Raw genomic sequence first — 18,023 nt, 5'->3', positions numbered from 1 at the left:
CTACAATACAACAAAAATGGAACATTTCAATATCAAGTTCCTTGAGTTTCTAAGCACCAAGTGCACAGAACTTGTTGTGGCTTCCAGGGCTAACATCCCTTCTCCTGGAATTCCAGATAGTGGCAGTCTGCTGAAACATGAGTTCAGTTACCAAATATAGATGAGTGGCATAAGAATACATAGTCAGAGCGGACAGATATAATTCACAGGCCACAGTTGCCTCAATGCTTACTCAGGACCAAGCAACCTTTATTGAATAGTTAAGCAACTTTCAGCTTTCTTAAGCAAAGAAGGAAAAAGCAGCCTTTCTTGAAATTAATTCTATGTGAGACTCTTCAAACTGGCCTAACATATATAAGGTCTGTAATTTTGTGTGTGTGTGTATTCAATTAATTGTTCTCAGGGAATAATAGCTCAGGGCTTCAAAATCCATAGAAAAATAAGTATTTATTTGTTTTTGAAACACAAATTAGAAATTTCCCTTCAACTCTGTTACTCATTTGAGTGAGCTTGATTTTATTTTGATTTTTTTTAAATCTATGATTTTTCTTAGCACATTTTTAAAGATGTTTGTATTTTTCCTTAGTATTTCTCTTTTCATTACAATGAGAAAGTGAGATCTGTAAAATTACTTTCCATGGTACTCTGTACTTTTCTGTTTATTCATGTAATGCTTTAAACTGATTACTTATTCATATATTTTCTAAAAGTGTGAAAATTATTGGCACTGTAATATAATAGATTTTAATTAATTATTTTACCCTGTTAATGGGTATAGCATCTGTGATTTTATATGACAAGATAAATATCAAATTGTACCTTGGAAATAATTTGTGCATAACATATCTTCCATAAAATAAACATTCCAAATAATATATATGCAAAATTTTTATTTTCCATGTTGTCTTTAAAAGAATACAGTGCATTAATAATGGTGAATGCACTTATTAGATAGAAGTGCAAAGCACCATTATAAATACTCTGTTGTCTAACCAATAGATGCTAGAAATAGCATTAGATATTTCTAATTATGATCTTATGTGCTATTTGATAGGGTTAGTGTTATTTTAACTTCATTTAGCTGTGCCTTAAAGAAGCAAGTTGCTCTAAAGGAAATTTTGGATTCTGTGAATTACAGTGGATTTATACATTACAATATAAGTTTTTAAAAGTGTCCTTTAGACCAAAATGTTTAAACTTAGATGCCTAAAGACAGACATGTAAATCCATACTTAGGCACCAAATTAAGTAGCCAGATTTTTCAGAAATGCTCAGCACTTCTAAACTGCTAAATTGTAGCCAGTTATGTTGCATATACTTTTTTAGATTTTGTTGACAATATATTGGCATGATTTCTAGATGTGTTCCCCTGTAAATAGGAATAAAAAGACAACTTAATTAAAGCAAGGACTACCCCATCAACCTCCTCTATAAAACAATGCTTCAAATGTTGAACCATAAAACAAACTCTTTGGCTTCCCTGTACTTCCCTTGTGCGTCCTTGGTTGTAATCCACTGGCAGAGCACGCACACAAAAAAAAGAGATATGAAGAGAGGCATATACTAGTCCAAGAATTCAGTCAATCAGCTAATGATTACCTGCTGGGTAAGCCTCAGTGAAGTAACTAGAAGTAATTGGAGTGCACATGAGCCAGTGTAAATATATCTGAGTGCTCGCATGACTATCAAGCCAGCTAGCACTGAAGAAATGGAATAGGGCATACTGTGAACATGCAAAGTTTTAAACAATCTAGTTTTAAGAAATTAAACTCCCATGGAAATGAGTGTGTGTATATATATATATATATATATATGGTCATGACAATCAGCAATATTTAAATCACTGTTGTTCAGCTGAACTAATATTCAGCAGAAGCAGTTATCATTCTTGGAGCCAAGTTGTCACCGAAGTTGCATCCAGGAAACCAAACAAGCTTCAACTCATGGAATTTCTTGCATATCATTCCATTTGGGGAACAGGTTTTATTCTGCCGCCACAGAACAAGCAAGGAATGAGATGCTTAAAAATAGAAAAACTGTAGAAAAACTGAGGTGGGTTATAGACAATTTTATCTTTGTACAGAAGCTGCTTGGTACAAAGTGATTTGCAAGATATATGCATGAATCACACTCCCTTCAATATTGCTTTACTTTATCTATAGTTCATGGTAGTCTGATGTTCTATTAATTTAAATGATCACTGTATATAATAATGCTACCAAGGACAGGGCAGCTCCAGGCACCAGCGCAACAAGCATGTGCCTGGGGTGGCAAGCCACGCGGGGTGGCCTACCGGTCCCCGTGAGGGTGGCAGTCAGGCTGCCTTCGGCGGCATGCCTGTGGGAAATCCACCAGTCCCACGGTTTTGGCAGCAATTTGGCGGCGGGAATGCCGAAGGCACAGGACCAGCAGGCCTCCCGCAGGCATGCCACCAAATCCGCGTTACTAGTGGACCTTCCGCAGGCGCGCAGCCAAAAGCCACCTGACTGCCGTGGTTGGGGTGGCAAAATACATAGAGATGCCCCTGACCAAGGAACATACATGTTCCAATAGCAGTGAAGGAAATGAAATATTAACAACCAGAAGATCATAAATAACATAATTAATAATAATTTTATATTATTAATGAGGAGAAAGCATAGCAATTCTAATCAAGGGAATTCTAGGGACTCCTACTCATTCAGATTCTAAATAATAGTAATAATAATACTTATAATTTGCTTAAATCACTTCATTGTTCTCTTATTGTGATTTAATGTTGCAATATGTTATGATTTTGAGGGCAATTTTGTGGGGAAAGAAATGCAGGTACATCATGGAAATGATCATGAACCTAAACATATAATAATAGAATGGGTAAGATTAATAGGAACCAATAAATTGCTGAAAATCATTTGGAGGAGATGAGAGCTTGTGCTAGCCAACATGCAGGAGAAAAACAAAACAAAACCCTTACAAATTCATAACAGGACTGCATGTAGAGGACCCACTCCTAAAACACTAACTTTGTAACTAGCCTGCTCTTGCTCTGTGTCAGTCAGTCCTATTCTAACTGAAAGTGAATGATCATGCTACAAATAATTCTGACATCATTAGGATTTGACTTTTTCCCCACTTGCTTTTGTATCCTGTCATTTGTAAATAATGAATCTACGGTTATATGACACAAGCATATAAAGTGTTTGTTTTATTGTCACACTGCTTATAGAAATTATATGCATTTTCTTCCAGCATGCAAGACAGAAGGCATGAGCAGGTAGTGCTCTACCCTTAATGCTGAAGGAGGATTACTCAGCAGAGAAAAGAGCCCACTAGGATTACTCTGAAAACATGTCAGAGGCTTCCTCCTTTCATGACTTTTTTAATGATTCCCTATCTGGCATACAGGATGGAGAAGTTTCAAATGAGCTATCTGCATTTCTCAGCAAGGAGGAGATAAATAAAAGTCTTGACCTTGCCAGAGAAGCTATTGCTAATTCAGTGAAGGAGAATCAGAATGTAGAGCAGGATTTCACTCATAATTTCAACACTTCTCCAAACTCATCAGAATATACTTCTTCTAGGAAGACCAAAGTCCATGAACAAGAAGTTTTGGGGAGGCTTCAGGTGAGCAGCCCAAATTCACTATTCAGCACAACTCAAACTCTCCCAGAGCAACAAAAACAGCAACCACCCACATCCCCTCAGGCAGCAAGCAGCATTTGCACTGTTCCTGGGAGGCAAGGCAGCATTTCGCCCTCACTAACGACTAGCCCCAGCTTTATTCGGAGTCTAAGAAATGCAGAGAGATGTAGTCCAAATATGCAAAAGACAAGCCCAAAATCCAAATCAATGTCCCAGGGAGATGCACCTTTCAGGAACAAGCTGTGTGACAAGGCTGCCATGTTCATTGAAGAACTTTCTTCCATATTTAGAGAAGCAGCAAAGGCAAGAGGCAGGAGTCCCAATGGGGACTCCTCTTCTCCTGACAGTGGATACCTATCTCCTAAAAAGAAACAGTCAGCCACGATAAATGCCTCAGTGAATCAGAGCCATGGCAAAGCATGTCCAGAAATCAAACCTGAGGCAAAGTTACCTGAGACTCACCACAATGGAGAGCTCTTCCCTGACAGGAAGAATGTCACTCAAGAAAATGAAACTGCCTTCCACCATGAGCTCACGAATCCAGGTAGCTATCAGTCTTCAGCTCCTCGATTTACTCAGAAACTCCGGAGCCAGGAAGTGGCTGAAGGAAGCAAGGTGCTGCTGGAGTGCAGAGTTGCTGGAAACCCAACACCTCATGTCAGGTAGGTGTATAGCAGTTTAAAATGGTCACAGACAATGGCTGATATCTTCAAATTTTACTTTTGTGGAAGAGTATCACCATGGACCTGCTCAAGGGTAATGTACAAGAAAATTCTAACAGTGCATGCTGACAGCCAAGTGGTTTTACTAATATATTCATGAAGTGACAGATTTTATCACCATTACCTTGGTGGTTCCTTACTCCGCAAATATTTCCATTGATTTCTACTTGCAGAGTAAGGTACTGTCGTCAGACGTCACTGGTGTGGTGCTCTGCTCTGTTCAATGATGATAACAGTCGGCTGCATGTATGTGTGTTCTCCCTGTGTTCTGGCCCAGCTCTGTGCAGATAGCTGGCACAGCCGATCTCAAGCAAACCACCCATTGACCACAGACTCTAATAAGGTGTGAAGGCACCCAGCCAGGTTTATTGTCAAACAAAACACAGTCTCTAGCTCCCCGAATCAGATGTCTACAGTTCTACTAGTACATGTGTGCTCCCTGACAAGGGACTGGCTCAGTCAGTGGTGGGATTTGCCACTACCCCCTAGGCCTGACAAAGATGTCCACTTACGGTTGCATTCTTATCCACAGGAACAAACAGGTTACACATCACTCCTGACGCTTTGAGGTACAGACCCTCTATACATTTGGGTGCTGCCTCTCTCCTGGTAGAGGTTGGTTTGAACAAACAAGTTTATCCATCATATTGTCCTTTTGACCCTGTCTTTAGGATGGGTCAGCCTGTTCCTTGTTATCTCTGTGGGATGTGTGCATACTGGGCTGTTCTGATGCCATCCTGGCACACATTCATCTTATTAGTGCTTATATGTGTTTTTAGCAGCCTTCTTGCCAACATCTGTGAGCAGGGCCTGCCTCTGGCTCACAGCATAACTTTTCTTTATGTTAGCAAAGTCTTGGCCATTACTTCCATTCAGGCCTCAGACCGGGCCTCTGATACCAAGGGTTTATGTCTCAGGGCCTCATCTTACTACAGGTACTACTCAGTCCAAGTAAGGGTGGCAGAACCAGGCCCAAAATTGGCTTCAAGGGGACTACTTATGAGACTAGTGTCTCACCAATGTGAGTAAAGGGATTCACAATCTGGTCCTTAAATGCTGCAGTCACAAAGACTGTAAATAAGTGTATATATTGCATTTCTCTCAATCAGTTAGAACATTGGATAAATAACCTGAAAAAAACCTAATAATTTTGTCACCTTCAGACAGAAGTCTTTCAGACTGAGACATTCGCAGAAGATATCAAGATGGTCCCTTTATCAAAACATTTCCTCCAATAGGTCATTGGAATTTTGAACCTTATTGTTATGCTTGATGGGCATACTGAAATATCTACTGTAATAACAATTTTCACAATGTTCTTAATTGTTAAATCATACTTGTTAGCTATTGTGAAAGTTCTAAATTTTACATTTCTAAAAGCTATAAGCACCACTAAGGGAACTGAGCAAAATCTGACAGGTGCTGAGAGCTTTCAAATCCTTTTGAAGCCAATGGAAATTGAGGGCAATTGCAACTTGCAGACATGGGCATTTATTGGAAATGTGTCAGCCAATATTTTGTCTTAAATCAGATGTTTTCTTAAGCATCTTTAACACGAAAAAGAAACTGTCAGATCAAAGCAATTATTTTGTAAAGCAACATGTTTTTGACATGATTTTAACACAATTATTCATTAAAGTATTTCAAAGCAGCTGTACTTCCTTAAATTGAAAAGCAAGTGAGAATGAATAGTCTAAAAATAGCAGACCTTAATAAGGAAGAGAATGTGAAAATGTTTGACACCAGAAAACAAGCTTAATCTTTAACTGATTTATTTTGGCTTGGTTAGAAAGAACTGATAGTCAAGTTGTATACTACATTAATGTACTAGAGTGAAACAAGTCATACAGATACTCAAAATTTCTACTGGGTTGACTATTTTTTACCATTTCTAGCCTAATATGCCTGTTAATTTAACACTTCAGAATTATAAAGTATACGTTAAGGCACCTACCCTATGCTATGGATACCTATCCAAAGATTATAACCTGTAATATGTATATGGAATCTTTCTCATACCAATAACATGTCTAAAAATGGTGAAATATACTAAGTGTACTAAATGCATATACTCATCAGTTGATAATAATTTTAGATAACTGCTGAGCAGAACTGGAATCAAACCAGTGACGTAAAAGTGAAATGCTGTGTGAGATAGAAGTCCTCAGTGAGGATGCAATATTATGAAAGCGAAGATACATCATTGTATCAACATTACAGTATCTCATTGCTATTATGTTGTCTAGCAGAACAAAGAGTTGTCAGTCTTATAGTTACTCAGACCCACAGCTGTGGCGTCATCCATGAAAAGCCCACAGCCATGGAAAGAGATGTGTGCAAAAACCTTAGATGCATTCATAGTATTTTTGCATTGCTATTAAATTCACCCAGTCAGTGGTGTGTGCAAAGAAGCTACAAGTTCTTCACTTTAACTGACATGCCTTTTTTTTTTTTTTTAAATTCCCTTAATATTGCAGTACTCATTAACTTACAATCTGGTCTACCCTCAATTGTTTTTTTTATGTGGTTATCTCTTTGTTACTCTTCATTCATGGACAATAGAAGAGATTTAAAAAAGTTTGTCAGCATGGTTCCTGGACTAGGGTGTGTGAGGTGCTTATGAAAAACCAAATCATGCTCCCTTGTGTGAACCCCATAGAAAGAGTGGCTTTTTCCTTTAATGTGAATGGAATAGTGATTTTAGAGATTGGGGAAGATGTGGAAAATATGCCCACTGTGCAATAACAAATTATTTTCAATGCTGATAAAATTTGTCACTGGGACTTATTGTAATCTTATCCACTATACTGAAGAGGTCACTCTATCGCAAGTCAGGCAATGAGAATTTTGACAATTGTATTTCTCTTTAGTGAATAACACCAGGGGGCAGTATAAAGCAGTTTCAATATATTTATTTAGTTACACACATTTCAGGGTGAACCGTGAAAGTGGTACTATTATCCAGTCAGTTATTAAGAATTTGTTGTTAGACACAGGCGACAGCAAAAATTTGAACCCTCTCAGACTTTGTGGAAGTTTGGACCTAGACCCAGAGTCCATCTCTATATCTTGTCCAGGTTTTTTATTTATTAAAAACAAAATCACAAGTTGGATTTTAAGTCTCTATTTTAAGAGAAATCACAACTATTATACTATAAGACTATCTAACATTAGCATAGCCTGGTTCATTAAGAAGGCTTCCAAAGAACTGTACATTGTGCACATAAGAATCACTTCACCTCCATTCTTCCTCCCTCCCTCCAGCAGTGAAAAGCAGTTGTCTTCAGGATGGAACAGTGTAATGGCCCATAACAACATTACACAGTAGTTCAGCACAGGAAGGAAAAAATAATGAATCCAGATGAAACTGCAGAAGTAAATCAGAGAAGGCACAATGTACAACAGCTGAACTTAAAATGTTTCTACCATTTTCAGAGATATTTCTGCACCTATGTATATAGGCCCATATTTTCATAAATGGATGCCTGAAGTTAGTCTTCCCAATCCATATTTAAGCACCTAAATAAGTGGCCTGATCTTCTGATGTGCTACACATCCAGCAGATCTGCTGATTACATTCAAAGGGAATTTCTAGGTATATGCTACCTTAGATAACCAGGCCACTTATTTGAGACCTAAATCTATGGATTGGGGAAGCCTCACTTTGGACACCCTTTTTTCCAAAATCTTGATTATTAGGGGGAATAATGGTAGAACCAGTGAAAACTTTCATATCCACAGAAAGTAAGCATGCCAACTGTATGAAACTAAAGATCCTCACTAAACTGCAATTTGACCATAACACCAAGGTCAAACAGCAATATTTTTATGGTAAGTGCTATCAATCTTTAGTGACTAAGAGTATTCAGAATCTTGGTTTTGTATCTCATCTGAAAGGCAGCAACACCAATAGTATAATATCCCCTAAAACAGTGGTGCTCAAATTTTCAGTTGCATCCCCCCCCTTATCAGTAACAGAATCTGTCTATGCCTCCCCCCTGCCCCATTACTGCACAGCCAAGCCTTCCTCAGTGAGGGAGCTTGGGCTGAAGGCAGAGCTGAAGGCAGAATTGGGGATGGGGGTGAAGCTGGGGCTACAGGCAGAGCTGGTTTGGGGTGGAGAGGGAATGAGAGCAGATCCAGGCTGGGGTTGGAGTGGAGCTGCAGCTGAGGTCGGAACTGGTCTGGGGGCAGAACTGGATCTGGAGGCAGAGCAGGACTGGGGACTGAATGGGGTTGGAGGTGCGGCTGTTAGCATGATGCTCCCTCCCTGCCCTTCCACCCAGGGGAAATGCCCCATAGTTTGAGAACCACTGCCCTGAAACCATGTGGAGTAGTAGTACAATAGAACCTCAAAGATATGAACACCAGTATTCCAGGCTTACCGGTCAACTGGACACCCTCTGGATCTGGAAGTAATCAGGCAGCAGCGCAGACACACACAAAAAGCAAATACTTTACTGCCTCAGGGCTTCAGCTGTGGGGACGGGGGTTAGGGCTGAATCTGCAGGGTGATGTGGCTCCAGAGGATCAGAAGCTCTGACCCCCTGCTCAGAGCCTTAGGGTTCAGGACTTTAGATCTGGGGGGAGTGCAAGAGCTCAGGACTTCAGCCCCACAGCTCAGCTCTTGGTTTCAGCCTCATAGGGGACACTGGGGCTCAGGGCTTTAGCTATGAAGTGAGTGCTGGTTTCAGCCCCCTGAAGTCGAGAATCTAAAGCCCTGATGCTCCTGAGGGTCAGAAGCCATGACCCCCCACTGCGACCCCACTGCCCAAAGCTCTGACACACACACAGCTGAAGTCAGTAACATCTTGTTCGGAATTATTGACACTTCAGAGTTACAGACAGGGCCGGCTCCAGGTTTTTGCCGCCCCAAGTAGTGCATGCAAAAAAAGTCACAATTGCGATCTGCAGCAGCTCTACTGCTGCTGCTTCATTCTTCAGCAGCAATTCAGTCCTTCACTTCGAAAGGGACTGAGGGACCTGCTGTCGAAGAGCTGGAAGTGTCGCCCCTCTCCGTTGGCCACCCCAAGCACCTGCTTGCTGAGCTGGTGCCTGGAGCTGGCCCTGGTTACAGACAACCTCCATTCCCAAGGTGTCAGTAACTCAGTTTCTACTGTACATTCATGGCTGTGAAAGAACAGATCCACCTACTAAGTTAGTATTATCACTTCCTTAAACACCCTTTCCTCTAAGTACTGACCAGGCCTGACACTGGTTACCTGGTGGAGAATTAAGCCAGGGCAGGTGCAAGGATGTTTCACGCCCTAGATGAAACTTCCACCTTGTGCCCCCCCGAGCCCTGTGGCAGCTCTCTGCCCTCCCCCACCCTGAGGTGCCCACCCCACAGCATCTCCCCCCCTCCACCCTGAGGTGCCCCCATCGCGGCAGCTCCCCCCGGCCCAGGGAGCCACACGGCAGCTCCCCGCCCCAGCTCACCTCTGGTCCGCCTCCTCCCCCGGCATGCCATTGCAGCTCCACTTCTCCCACCTCCCAGGCTTGCGGTGCCAATCAGCTGTTTGGTGCCACAAGCCTAGGAGGGAAGAGAAGCAAAGCGGGGCAGCGTGCTCAGGGGAGGAGGCGGAGCAGAGGTGAGCTGGGGCAGGGAGCGGTTCCCCTGAGTACCGCACCCCCTCTTACTTGCTGCAGGCGGCCCTCCCACCCAGGTCTCTCTGCCTAAATGCCAACAACGACCGAGGCAGCCGAAGATCCGGCCACCGCAGTCACCGCCGAAGGACCCAAAATGCCACCCCTCAAATGCTAGCACCCTAGGCAACTGCCTAGGTCGCCTAATGGGTTGCACCAGCCCTGAATGGGGCCTAGGTCCAATTCAGCCAAATGGTCTCTAGCAAGCCAAAGGGCCAGCCACAACAAACCAAGGTGCACCTGACGCTCCTGACCTCTTACTCTGCCGATATTACTTCAGGCTACCTAGTTTCTGTAGTGGACCCCATCATTCTCTGGAACTGACCCTGCCCCCACCATGGATTCTTTGATCCAAACTTTGGGTCCAAGAACCCAGACCATGACTTGGATCCTGTCTTGATCCACCACTTTTCTTGTAAGAGCCAGTGAGATCACAGGCAAAGGTAGTATGGCTGTAGGATATTACTGAAAGCAGCATGATCTTCAGCTACAAAGCAAAGAGGTTTTGGGTTATATTTAACTACTGTGCCAATAGATAAGTCTTCTGAATTTTAGTAGTCTGAATATATAGAAATGTAGCATATTGAGTAGGAAATATGAGTAGCCATCTGTACAAACAATGTCCAAAATCTGCTTGAATATAATAAAATTTGTTCCAAAATGAATACTTATTCTATAAGCTAAAAAGGCAAGGAGAACTCATCTTATATTCCATTTTAAAGACTGTATCAACCTTGTATTGTATTTAAATATCATTTACCTTATGAACACCATCCTTTAGAAAATTAAAATTTGCTCTGAAATCAAATAGATGTCCCTCTCACTTTAAACAACTTGCCTTTTGGCTTAAAACTGGAAAAGCAGAACCAAAGTATGAACTATTGGACTTACTCTCTTGCTCATATGAACCAGTTATAGTAATATGATATTGCACTATTTTAGAATCCTATGTCTTTAGCAATGTGAATAATCAAACAAGTGAGTGACTTAATACAAGATTTAAATGGGTTGGCCAAGATTTGCAAAAATAAGTACCTAAAGTTAGGCTCCTAAATCCACATTCAGGCCACAATCCTACAATGAAGCTGGCATAGCTCAGACAATGGGGCTCACTGGGGTGCAGGAACAGATTCAAGCACAGTTCATTTCAGGATTAGGGCTTTAGGTACATAAACAAATTACTGTTTGTAGTTTTAAAAGGTGCTGAATATCCATCAGCTCCCCTGGACTTCAAAAGTAGCTGCTGGTGCTCAGGAGCTTTGAAATCAGTCTGCCTATTTAGGTGCATAAAAATATATTTAGAAGCCTATTTTGTATTATACACATCCCATATGTACATGTAAACAACATGCCTCTTTTGCTCACTACAAGCTACTTCCCTTCCTGACTACTACATACCTGGACTCTAACCTGATCCAGCAGACAGAGCCGTCCCTTGAGTAGAGTAAATTAGGGCAACTGCTCCAGGCCTGGACTTTGTGGGGACCCCACAGGCCAGTGCAATTGGCTAGTGCGGTCACTCCCAGAAGACATAGGCATGAGAATTGGGAGTGCTGCAGCACCTCTGGTCTCCTGGCTGCCAGCTCTGCACCCAAGGTCCCAGTTGCCTCCCCATGTGGCTGGGGTCTGTCCCACCAACCCAGCTGCTGATGCAGAGTGGGACCCCCAAGCCAGCAGGAGCTGATTTGTCCCAGACCCTACAGCCCTCTAGGAACAGCCCTGCCAGGAGACATTAATGACATTTAAATGTGAGCAGCAAAATTAACATGTAAAAATATGCTCAGTCTGTTTTCAATAGCAGATAAAGCAAATACTGTATAAACCTGCACTTATAGTGCACTTTATGTTTTCAAAGCACCTGAGGAACCTGCACTAGCTTGATTCCCCTTCCCTACCATATCCCAATTATTCCAAGGCCTCTGATAAGTTTAAAACCTAAGACTACATTACAATTCTAACCCCACATTCAATCTTTTAAAATGAGGCACTTGATTCTACCCTGCCTTACACCTTCGGTAGTCTGTGATAGTTGTGTAGAATGAATGCAAAACATTGACACTCAGATTAGGTAGCATTTAGCAGCACTGTGCACAGCTGTGAGTGATCTCATACAGTGTAAGGCAGTGCAGAATCAGGGCCTTAATTGCCTAGTAAGGAGACAAATTGCAATCTCTCCAAAATACAAACAGCCTTGCAGGAACCTGAAGTTCTGATCCTCCCAATAAATCTGCATCGTTTGCTGAGAATCCTATCTCTAAACTAGTTACCTCAAAGAATTCCTCTTCACAAGTGCTGCTTTAAACCCTGATCACTTACATATGAGTTCAACTTTATGCATATGTGTGAATGTTTGGAGGATCAGGTCCTCATTTGACAAAAACCTTCATAGTGAATAGTTCTAATTTACCTACTAGTTTCATCCTTTTAATTTGTCCCCTTCCCTTATTTCCCAATCCAGTATTGCTACTTCTTAGGAATTATGGATGTTCATGGGAAGAGTCAATCAGAGAATTCTCTTTTTGGAGAATGAGTGATACCTATAGAGTTCTACAACCAGCAAGATTATCACCAAGGCAATTAACAATAGTAGGTGTTTGTTTCAATGGTTAGAGACATCTTTTATAAAAAATATAAAGAAATAATGAATGCTATAGGAATATCAGTAGGAAGTGCTTTTGTGGAAAAGACTTCGGTTCAGTACCATGCCTATAACCATTATCTTGTATTCTATAACCTGTTTTCATAATCAAGATTAACTTGTTCTCACAAATTAAAAACTGGATTTTTATGATTAACATTAATGATTGTCACACCAATTTTCAGAAGAGGCTAGACAAGACAATAATAACCTAAGCTCATTAGACATAGAATTGCTGCTTATTCTAGCATTAAAGCTTATAATGAAAAATATTTGTTTTAAAAGCTCATGCTGGCTATAAAGCCTTTAAAACCCCAGAAAGTTTGTTACTAATGCTGAAATTGTAGCAAAGTTTTTTTTCATATATACATTTCCTACAAGTATGTATCTTACTATTGCTGTAACAACTACCATAGACTTTCTCAGATTTTTTTCTTTTTTTAAGAAACAACTTTTCTACTAAAATTAACCTTAATACTCCCCTGTTTTCCTAGAACCTGTTGGTATAGTGTATTTGGTGTCTAAAGTATGTAAATATTTTTCTACTTATTATATTATAGTGCTAAAGCCCTAAGGAGAGGGAGGGTGTATCTAACTTGTATTCTTTCATTATCTCCCACAAATTCTGTCTTTTGTTAAATTGCTGCAGTAACAAAGTATTCCTCAGATTTAAGTTCTTTTGGGGCAGGGGCATTGTCATCTTATAGGTGAGTACTGCACCTACCCTATGAATGGTGCTACTAAAATAATAAATAATACATGAACTTTTGTGTGTGTTGCTATGAGCCTAACTACAGAGGGAGAAACTATCATAGCTATTTTTAACCTACCAATATGCCCATTACAAGAAGCCAAAATTTGTTTAAAATCTGTTTATTAACAGTAGACTGTTATGGCTGTTTTTCCTTATATATAAATGTAAGGAAATAATATCCCTGCCCAAAGGAAGATTTCTCTGGATGTTACATCGCTTCTTTTCATTTTTTCCTAATTTGCTTTCTTAACCTTTCATAATCATTTGGCATTTTTTGTTTTTGTTGTTTTGCCTTTGATTTATTTTCTTCTTTCCTTTGTTGCTTTCTCTTTGTTAAATTTTAGAAATCAGAGTAGTATCCCTTTCCTATTTCGGTGTCTCCCCCAGTTATCTGTTGTCCTCTTTTTTCCTGTTCTGTGGCCTGTATTGCCATTCTCTTTTTCCCTTCTGAAATCTCTCTTTCTACTTCACCCCTCATTTGGGATAATGTATTTCTATGTCTGAATGCTCAGGGAGCACATCTCTAACAGAAATTCTGAGCATCTTTGGGCTGCAACAGGAAAGTTAATATGGATTGAAAAAGCACTCTCAATGATTGATGTGATTATTTTATCACCTCTCCTGCTTTGTTATTATTGGAAAGCATGCTGTGATTGGGCAAATGAGTTTTCCTAGCCAACTCTGCCCGCAGAGCTCCTTTTGGAGGGGAGGATTTTCTATGATGCCAGTGGGCAAACTATGCAAATTCTGACTGCAGTAATTTGTGCTGATATGCTCTGTGGATTTTAGAGTGGATGAGAGATCTGGCAGAGATCTCCCCCCACCCAGCTTGCCTCACAGTAGGGATTATGTGGAACTGGGAAGAATATGCTATGGAGGCAGCATTCCTTTGTGGCCAGGATGGTTTAGATCAGGCTCCCCTCTGCTTGGCTGAAGGATAGAGCAGTGGTTTTCTTTAAGTTGTTAGGAAGATGCCTTTCCTTTTAAGAACCAAGAGGGTGTTGAATGGGCATCAGCTGTGATCGTCTGCTGATACTATTTGTGCATAAGTGCCTGGGAACCGATGCAGTGTGTGAATATCCATTGTTATTCGAGGTAAATGTCTTATTCCCCCCCCCTACACACACACACACTTTGTGGTCAAATTTATACAAATAGTAACACTAGTGATAAACTGTTGGGAGGAGAGTCAGGCCCCTACAGTGTCGTTGAGAAATGACCCTTCATAGGGACTGGGTGTTGATAATAGGATATTTTATCCTATGTAACTTTGGGCACCAGTCACTGATTCAAATGTGGTTTAGTTTGTTAACAATGGCTGTTCAGGGACCTAGAAACAAGCTTTTGTGTGCAAAGACTCCAAGGACAGAAGAAGCAGGGATGCTGAGCAACTCTTAAACTACTAATTTCACCCATTTCTTGTCCCTCTGGTATATGTGTGAGGGTTGTTTGACAGATGATGCATTTCTGCTGTCCGTTATTTTTTCTGTGTACTAAAAGGAGTTCTGTCCTCAGGCAGACTGCCTGTCTTGTACCCTTCACTGAACAACCTTTTAAAAAAATCAGAAACTTGTGTTCTACCATGAAATATCACACCATAAATAAAAAAAAGTTAGGTACATAAAGATGGAAGTTATGAGAGGCAATATCAAGATAATGGGGCAATTGTTTTAATAAATAATAATAAAAAAAACTAGGACTGCTGTCTTAAATTGGATTTAGGCAGGAATCCCAGCTCAGTCAGTTTATTGTTCAGCAGCTATTTGTGAATACAAGTTTTTGTCCTGATGTATTTCTAATTACATCATGAATATTCTAAAGATGACTTGATCCACTTCTTTAACAGTTACCCCCTTTTTGTCTGCCTCTGTTACAAAATGCAGATCTAAAATTGCTGACTAACACACCCAGATAAATAGCATCTTGACTACTATTTACAAAAGAAATCCAAAGAATAGACAATAGTGTTATCAAGTACAGTTGTATTTTGAATATTCTGGGCTTGATGTGAAGTGTATTCATAGCCACTCTAATTCTTAAAGGCTATTCCTGAATGGAATGTGAAGAAAATGGCTCGCTCTCTTTGTACAATAATGTGGGGGGGTGGGTTAAAAGTCTGTTTATAAAGTGGTTATGTATGTGTTGTGCTTGGCTGAGAGCATAGGCAAACTTTCTCAGATGAGAATGTATTCACTCAAGTCTTCAGCAGACTTTCACTGAACTAATTACATCCATGTTGTACATTAGTTGAAATAGAGATTATCTACTACAAGACTGCAGTTTTAAAATCAGATTATTAACAACAAACTACACTGTAAAAATAGGACCAAGACTCAGCTCTTTGTATCACTTAATATTTATTTGAGTGCATGCTTGTGTAAATTCAAAACATGGTCTCTTGTTTTTTCTAGCCCCCTGCAAGCTTTTGACCTTAGCCGCCTCTTGCCAAAGGTTTTGGCAAAAGGGAAATATATACTAGTAATCTGACCATCCTATGTTAATTTGTTGGAGGTTTTTTTATTTATTTGTTTGTTTTGTTTTTTGTCAGATCAGTACTGTCAATCAGAAGCCTTATGTGAAATGGAATATTGTGTAGCTTGCAGAGGTGCAAGGGAAAAGCATATTGGAAGTAGAGGATCTTATCAGTGCTGAAAACATGGGGATGAGTGAGGGAGTGATGCTTTCAATAAAGAACAGCGTTTGGAATCAATATATTTGGCTTCATTGCAGTCATTGCTTATCAGTGTTCAACCAGTATGTAATGCTATTCCAAATAATTTCTAAATAGTTATGTTAGTGTTTTTTGACATGTTTGCTTACTTGCCTTAAGGCAATACCGCATCTTGGATTGTTTAAGAGTGTTAGGGATAATTACAGCAATTTAATAACCTTATTTAGACAGCACATACTTTTGTGGGATACAATGCATTGCTTTATAAATACGAATGCAGTAAATACAATTATCACTTTGAAACTTGATGCTTGAAACATTCTTTGCTGACAGACACAAAGCTGTTTGCCATGTCTGAAATGCACTCTGTAAATGTTTTCATGACAGCATGGAAGTTAACTTTACTGAACTGGACTACAAAACTGAGTAAATGGGATTCTTTGCAAATGTACATAGCTGATGACTGAAAACATTAACTTCAGTTTATTCAATTAGAGCTGACAAGACCTTGGGGAAGGCAGAGCAGCCCATACTCTAATGACTTATAGTAGACCAAGCATAGAAGAAATATTGTTAAATGGCAGTGAAAATAGAGTTTATTTTATTAGTTTTAGAGGCCATCTGGAAAATCTGTTTTTCTTTCTTATAAGCAGTTTAGTTTGATAGGGCAGTGTTAACTCAACCAAAACTAGGTAGCTTGGTAGCTTTGGGACACATTGGGGACAGTCCTGCAAGCCAATGCAGGCAGGGCCGGCGCTTCCATTTAGGCTACCTAGGCGGTCGCCTAGGGCACCAGGATTTGGGAGGGTGGCATTTTGCCACCCTTGGCAGCAATTTGGAGGCGGGGGGTTCTTATGCTCTCCGGGTCTTTGGCGGCAATTCTGCGGCGGGTCCTTCACTCACTCTGGGACCTGCCCCTGAAGTGCCCCGAAGACCGGGAGCGCAGAAGGACCCCCCCCCGCCACAGAATTGCTGCCAACGACTGGGAGCGCGGGAAGGACCCCCACCTAGGCAGGGCCGGCTTCAGGCCCCCATGGCGTGCCACGGGGGGCGCTCTGCCAGTTGCTGGGAGGACGGCAGGCGGCTCTGGTGGACCTCCCACTGGCGTGCCTGCGGAGGGTCCGCTGGTTCCGCCGCTCCAGTGGAGCATCCACAGGCATGCCTGCAGGAGGTCCACCAAAGCTGCGGGACTGGAGAGCGGCAGAGCACCCCCCGCGGCGTGCCGCTGTGCTTGGGTCGGTGAAATGGCTAGAGTCAGCCCTGCGTCTTGGGCGCCAAAAACCCTGGCGCTGCTCCTGAGTGCAGAGGAGATTAAAAAGGTGAAAGGTTCCCCTTTAGTCCCTTTCACGTACTACATGTACCATGGATAGTGGTGCAAAAGAAATATCATCTCCATGGGTCTTATGATATTTCTTAAGGCATACAGAACCATAGGTCACTGTTTTTCACTCTCTGAAGTGGTGGGTGAGACTTGTTGGTGCTAAACTCAGAGATAGATGTTCCCCAGTCTTTTAGCCACCTCAGGCAAGCTTCTCAGGACTCTGCCAGCCCTTACTTTGTCTCATAGGTTAACACTTGGTATATCTCAGTTCCTGAACTTCCCAGAAGTGTCCCTCTGTAGTGCCAGCCCCCTATCACTTGCCAAGTCCATTGCCTCCAAAGAGACAGTGTACACACAAGCTTACTTGATTCAGCTGAGAGGGCACACTCTTCTTAATATCATAGTGCTGAGGGTATGTCTATGCAGCAAAGGAAAACCCACGGCTGGCCTGTATCAGCCAACTTGGGCTCACGGAACTCAAGCTCTGGGGCTGTTTCATTGCTGTGTAGATTTCCAGGCTCAGTCAGGAGACCGAGCTCTAAGATTCTGTGAGGTGGAAGGGTCCCAAAGCTCAGTGTTGTGCCTGAGCCCAGAAGTCTACTCAGCAATGAAACACTCCATAGCCCAAACCCCATGAGCCTGAGTTG

General features: G+C 41.3%; 1 protein-coding gene across 1 annotated transcript in view; it reads left to right on the top strand.

Annotated features, from left to right (window-relative positions):
• The first annotated feature begins 233 nt into the window (after positions 1–233).
• The window catches only part of PALLD (palladin, cytoskeletal associated protein), a 340,242-nt gene continuing 322,452 nt past the window's right edge, over positions 234–18,023 (top strand). Inside the window, 2 exon segments of the mRNA XM_030563213.1 lie at positions 234–359; positions 3,232–4,286. Coding sequence (XP_030419073.1) covers positions 3,331–4,286 — 956 coding nt within the window. The 5' untranslated portion in view covers positions 234–359; positions 3,232–3,330.

This window comes from Gopherus evgoodei, chromosome 5 (assembly GCF_007399415.2).
Source record: "Gopherus evgoodei ecotype Sinaloan lineage chromosome 5, rGopEvg1_v1.p, whole genome shotgun sequence".
In the NCBI taxonomy this organism is placed as follows: domain Eukaryota; kingdom Metazoa; phylum Chordata; order Testudines; family Testudinidae; genus Gopherus; species Gopherus evgoodei.
Note: the sequence above shows the minus strand (reverse complement) of the source record. Positions and strands in the feature narration are given on the sequence as shown.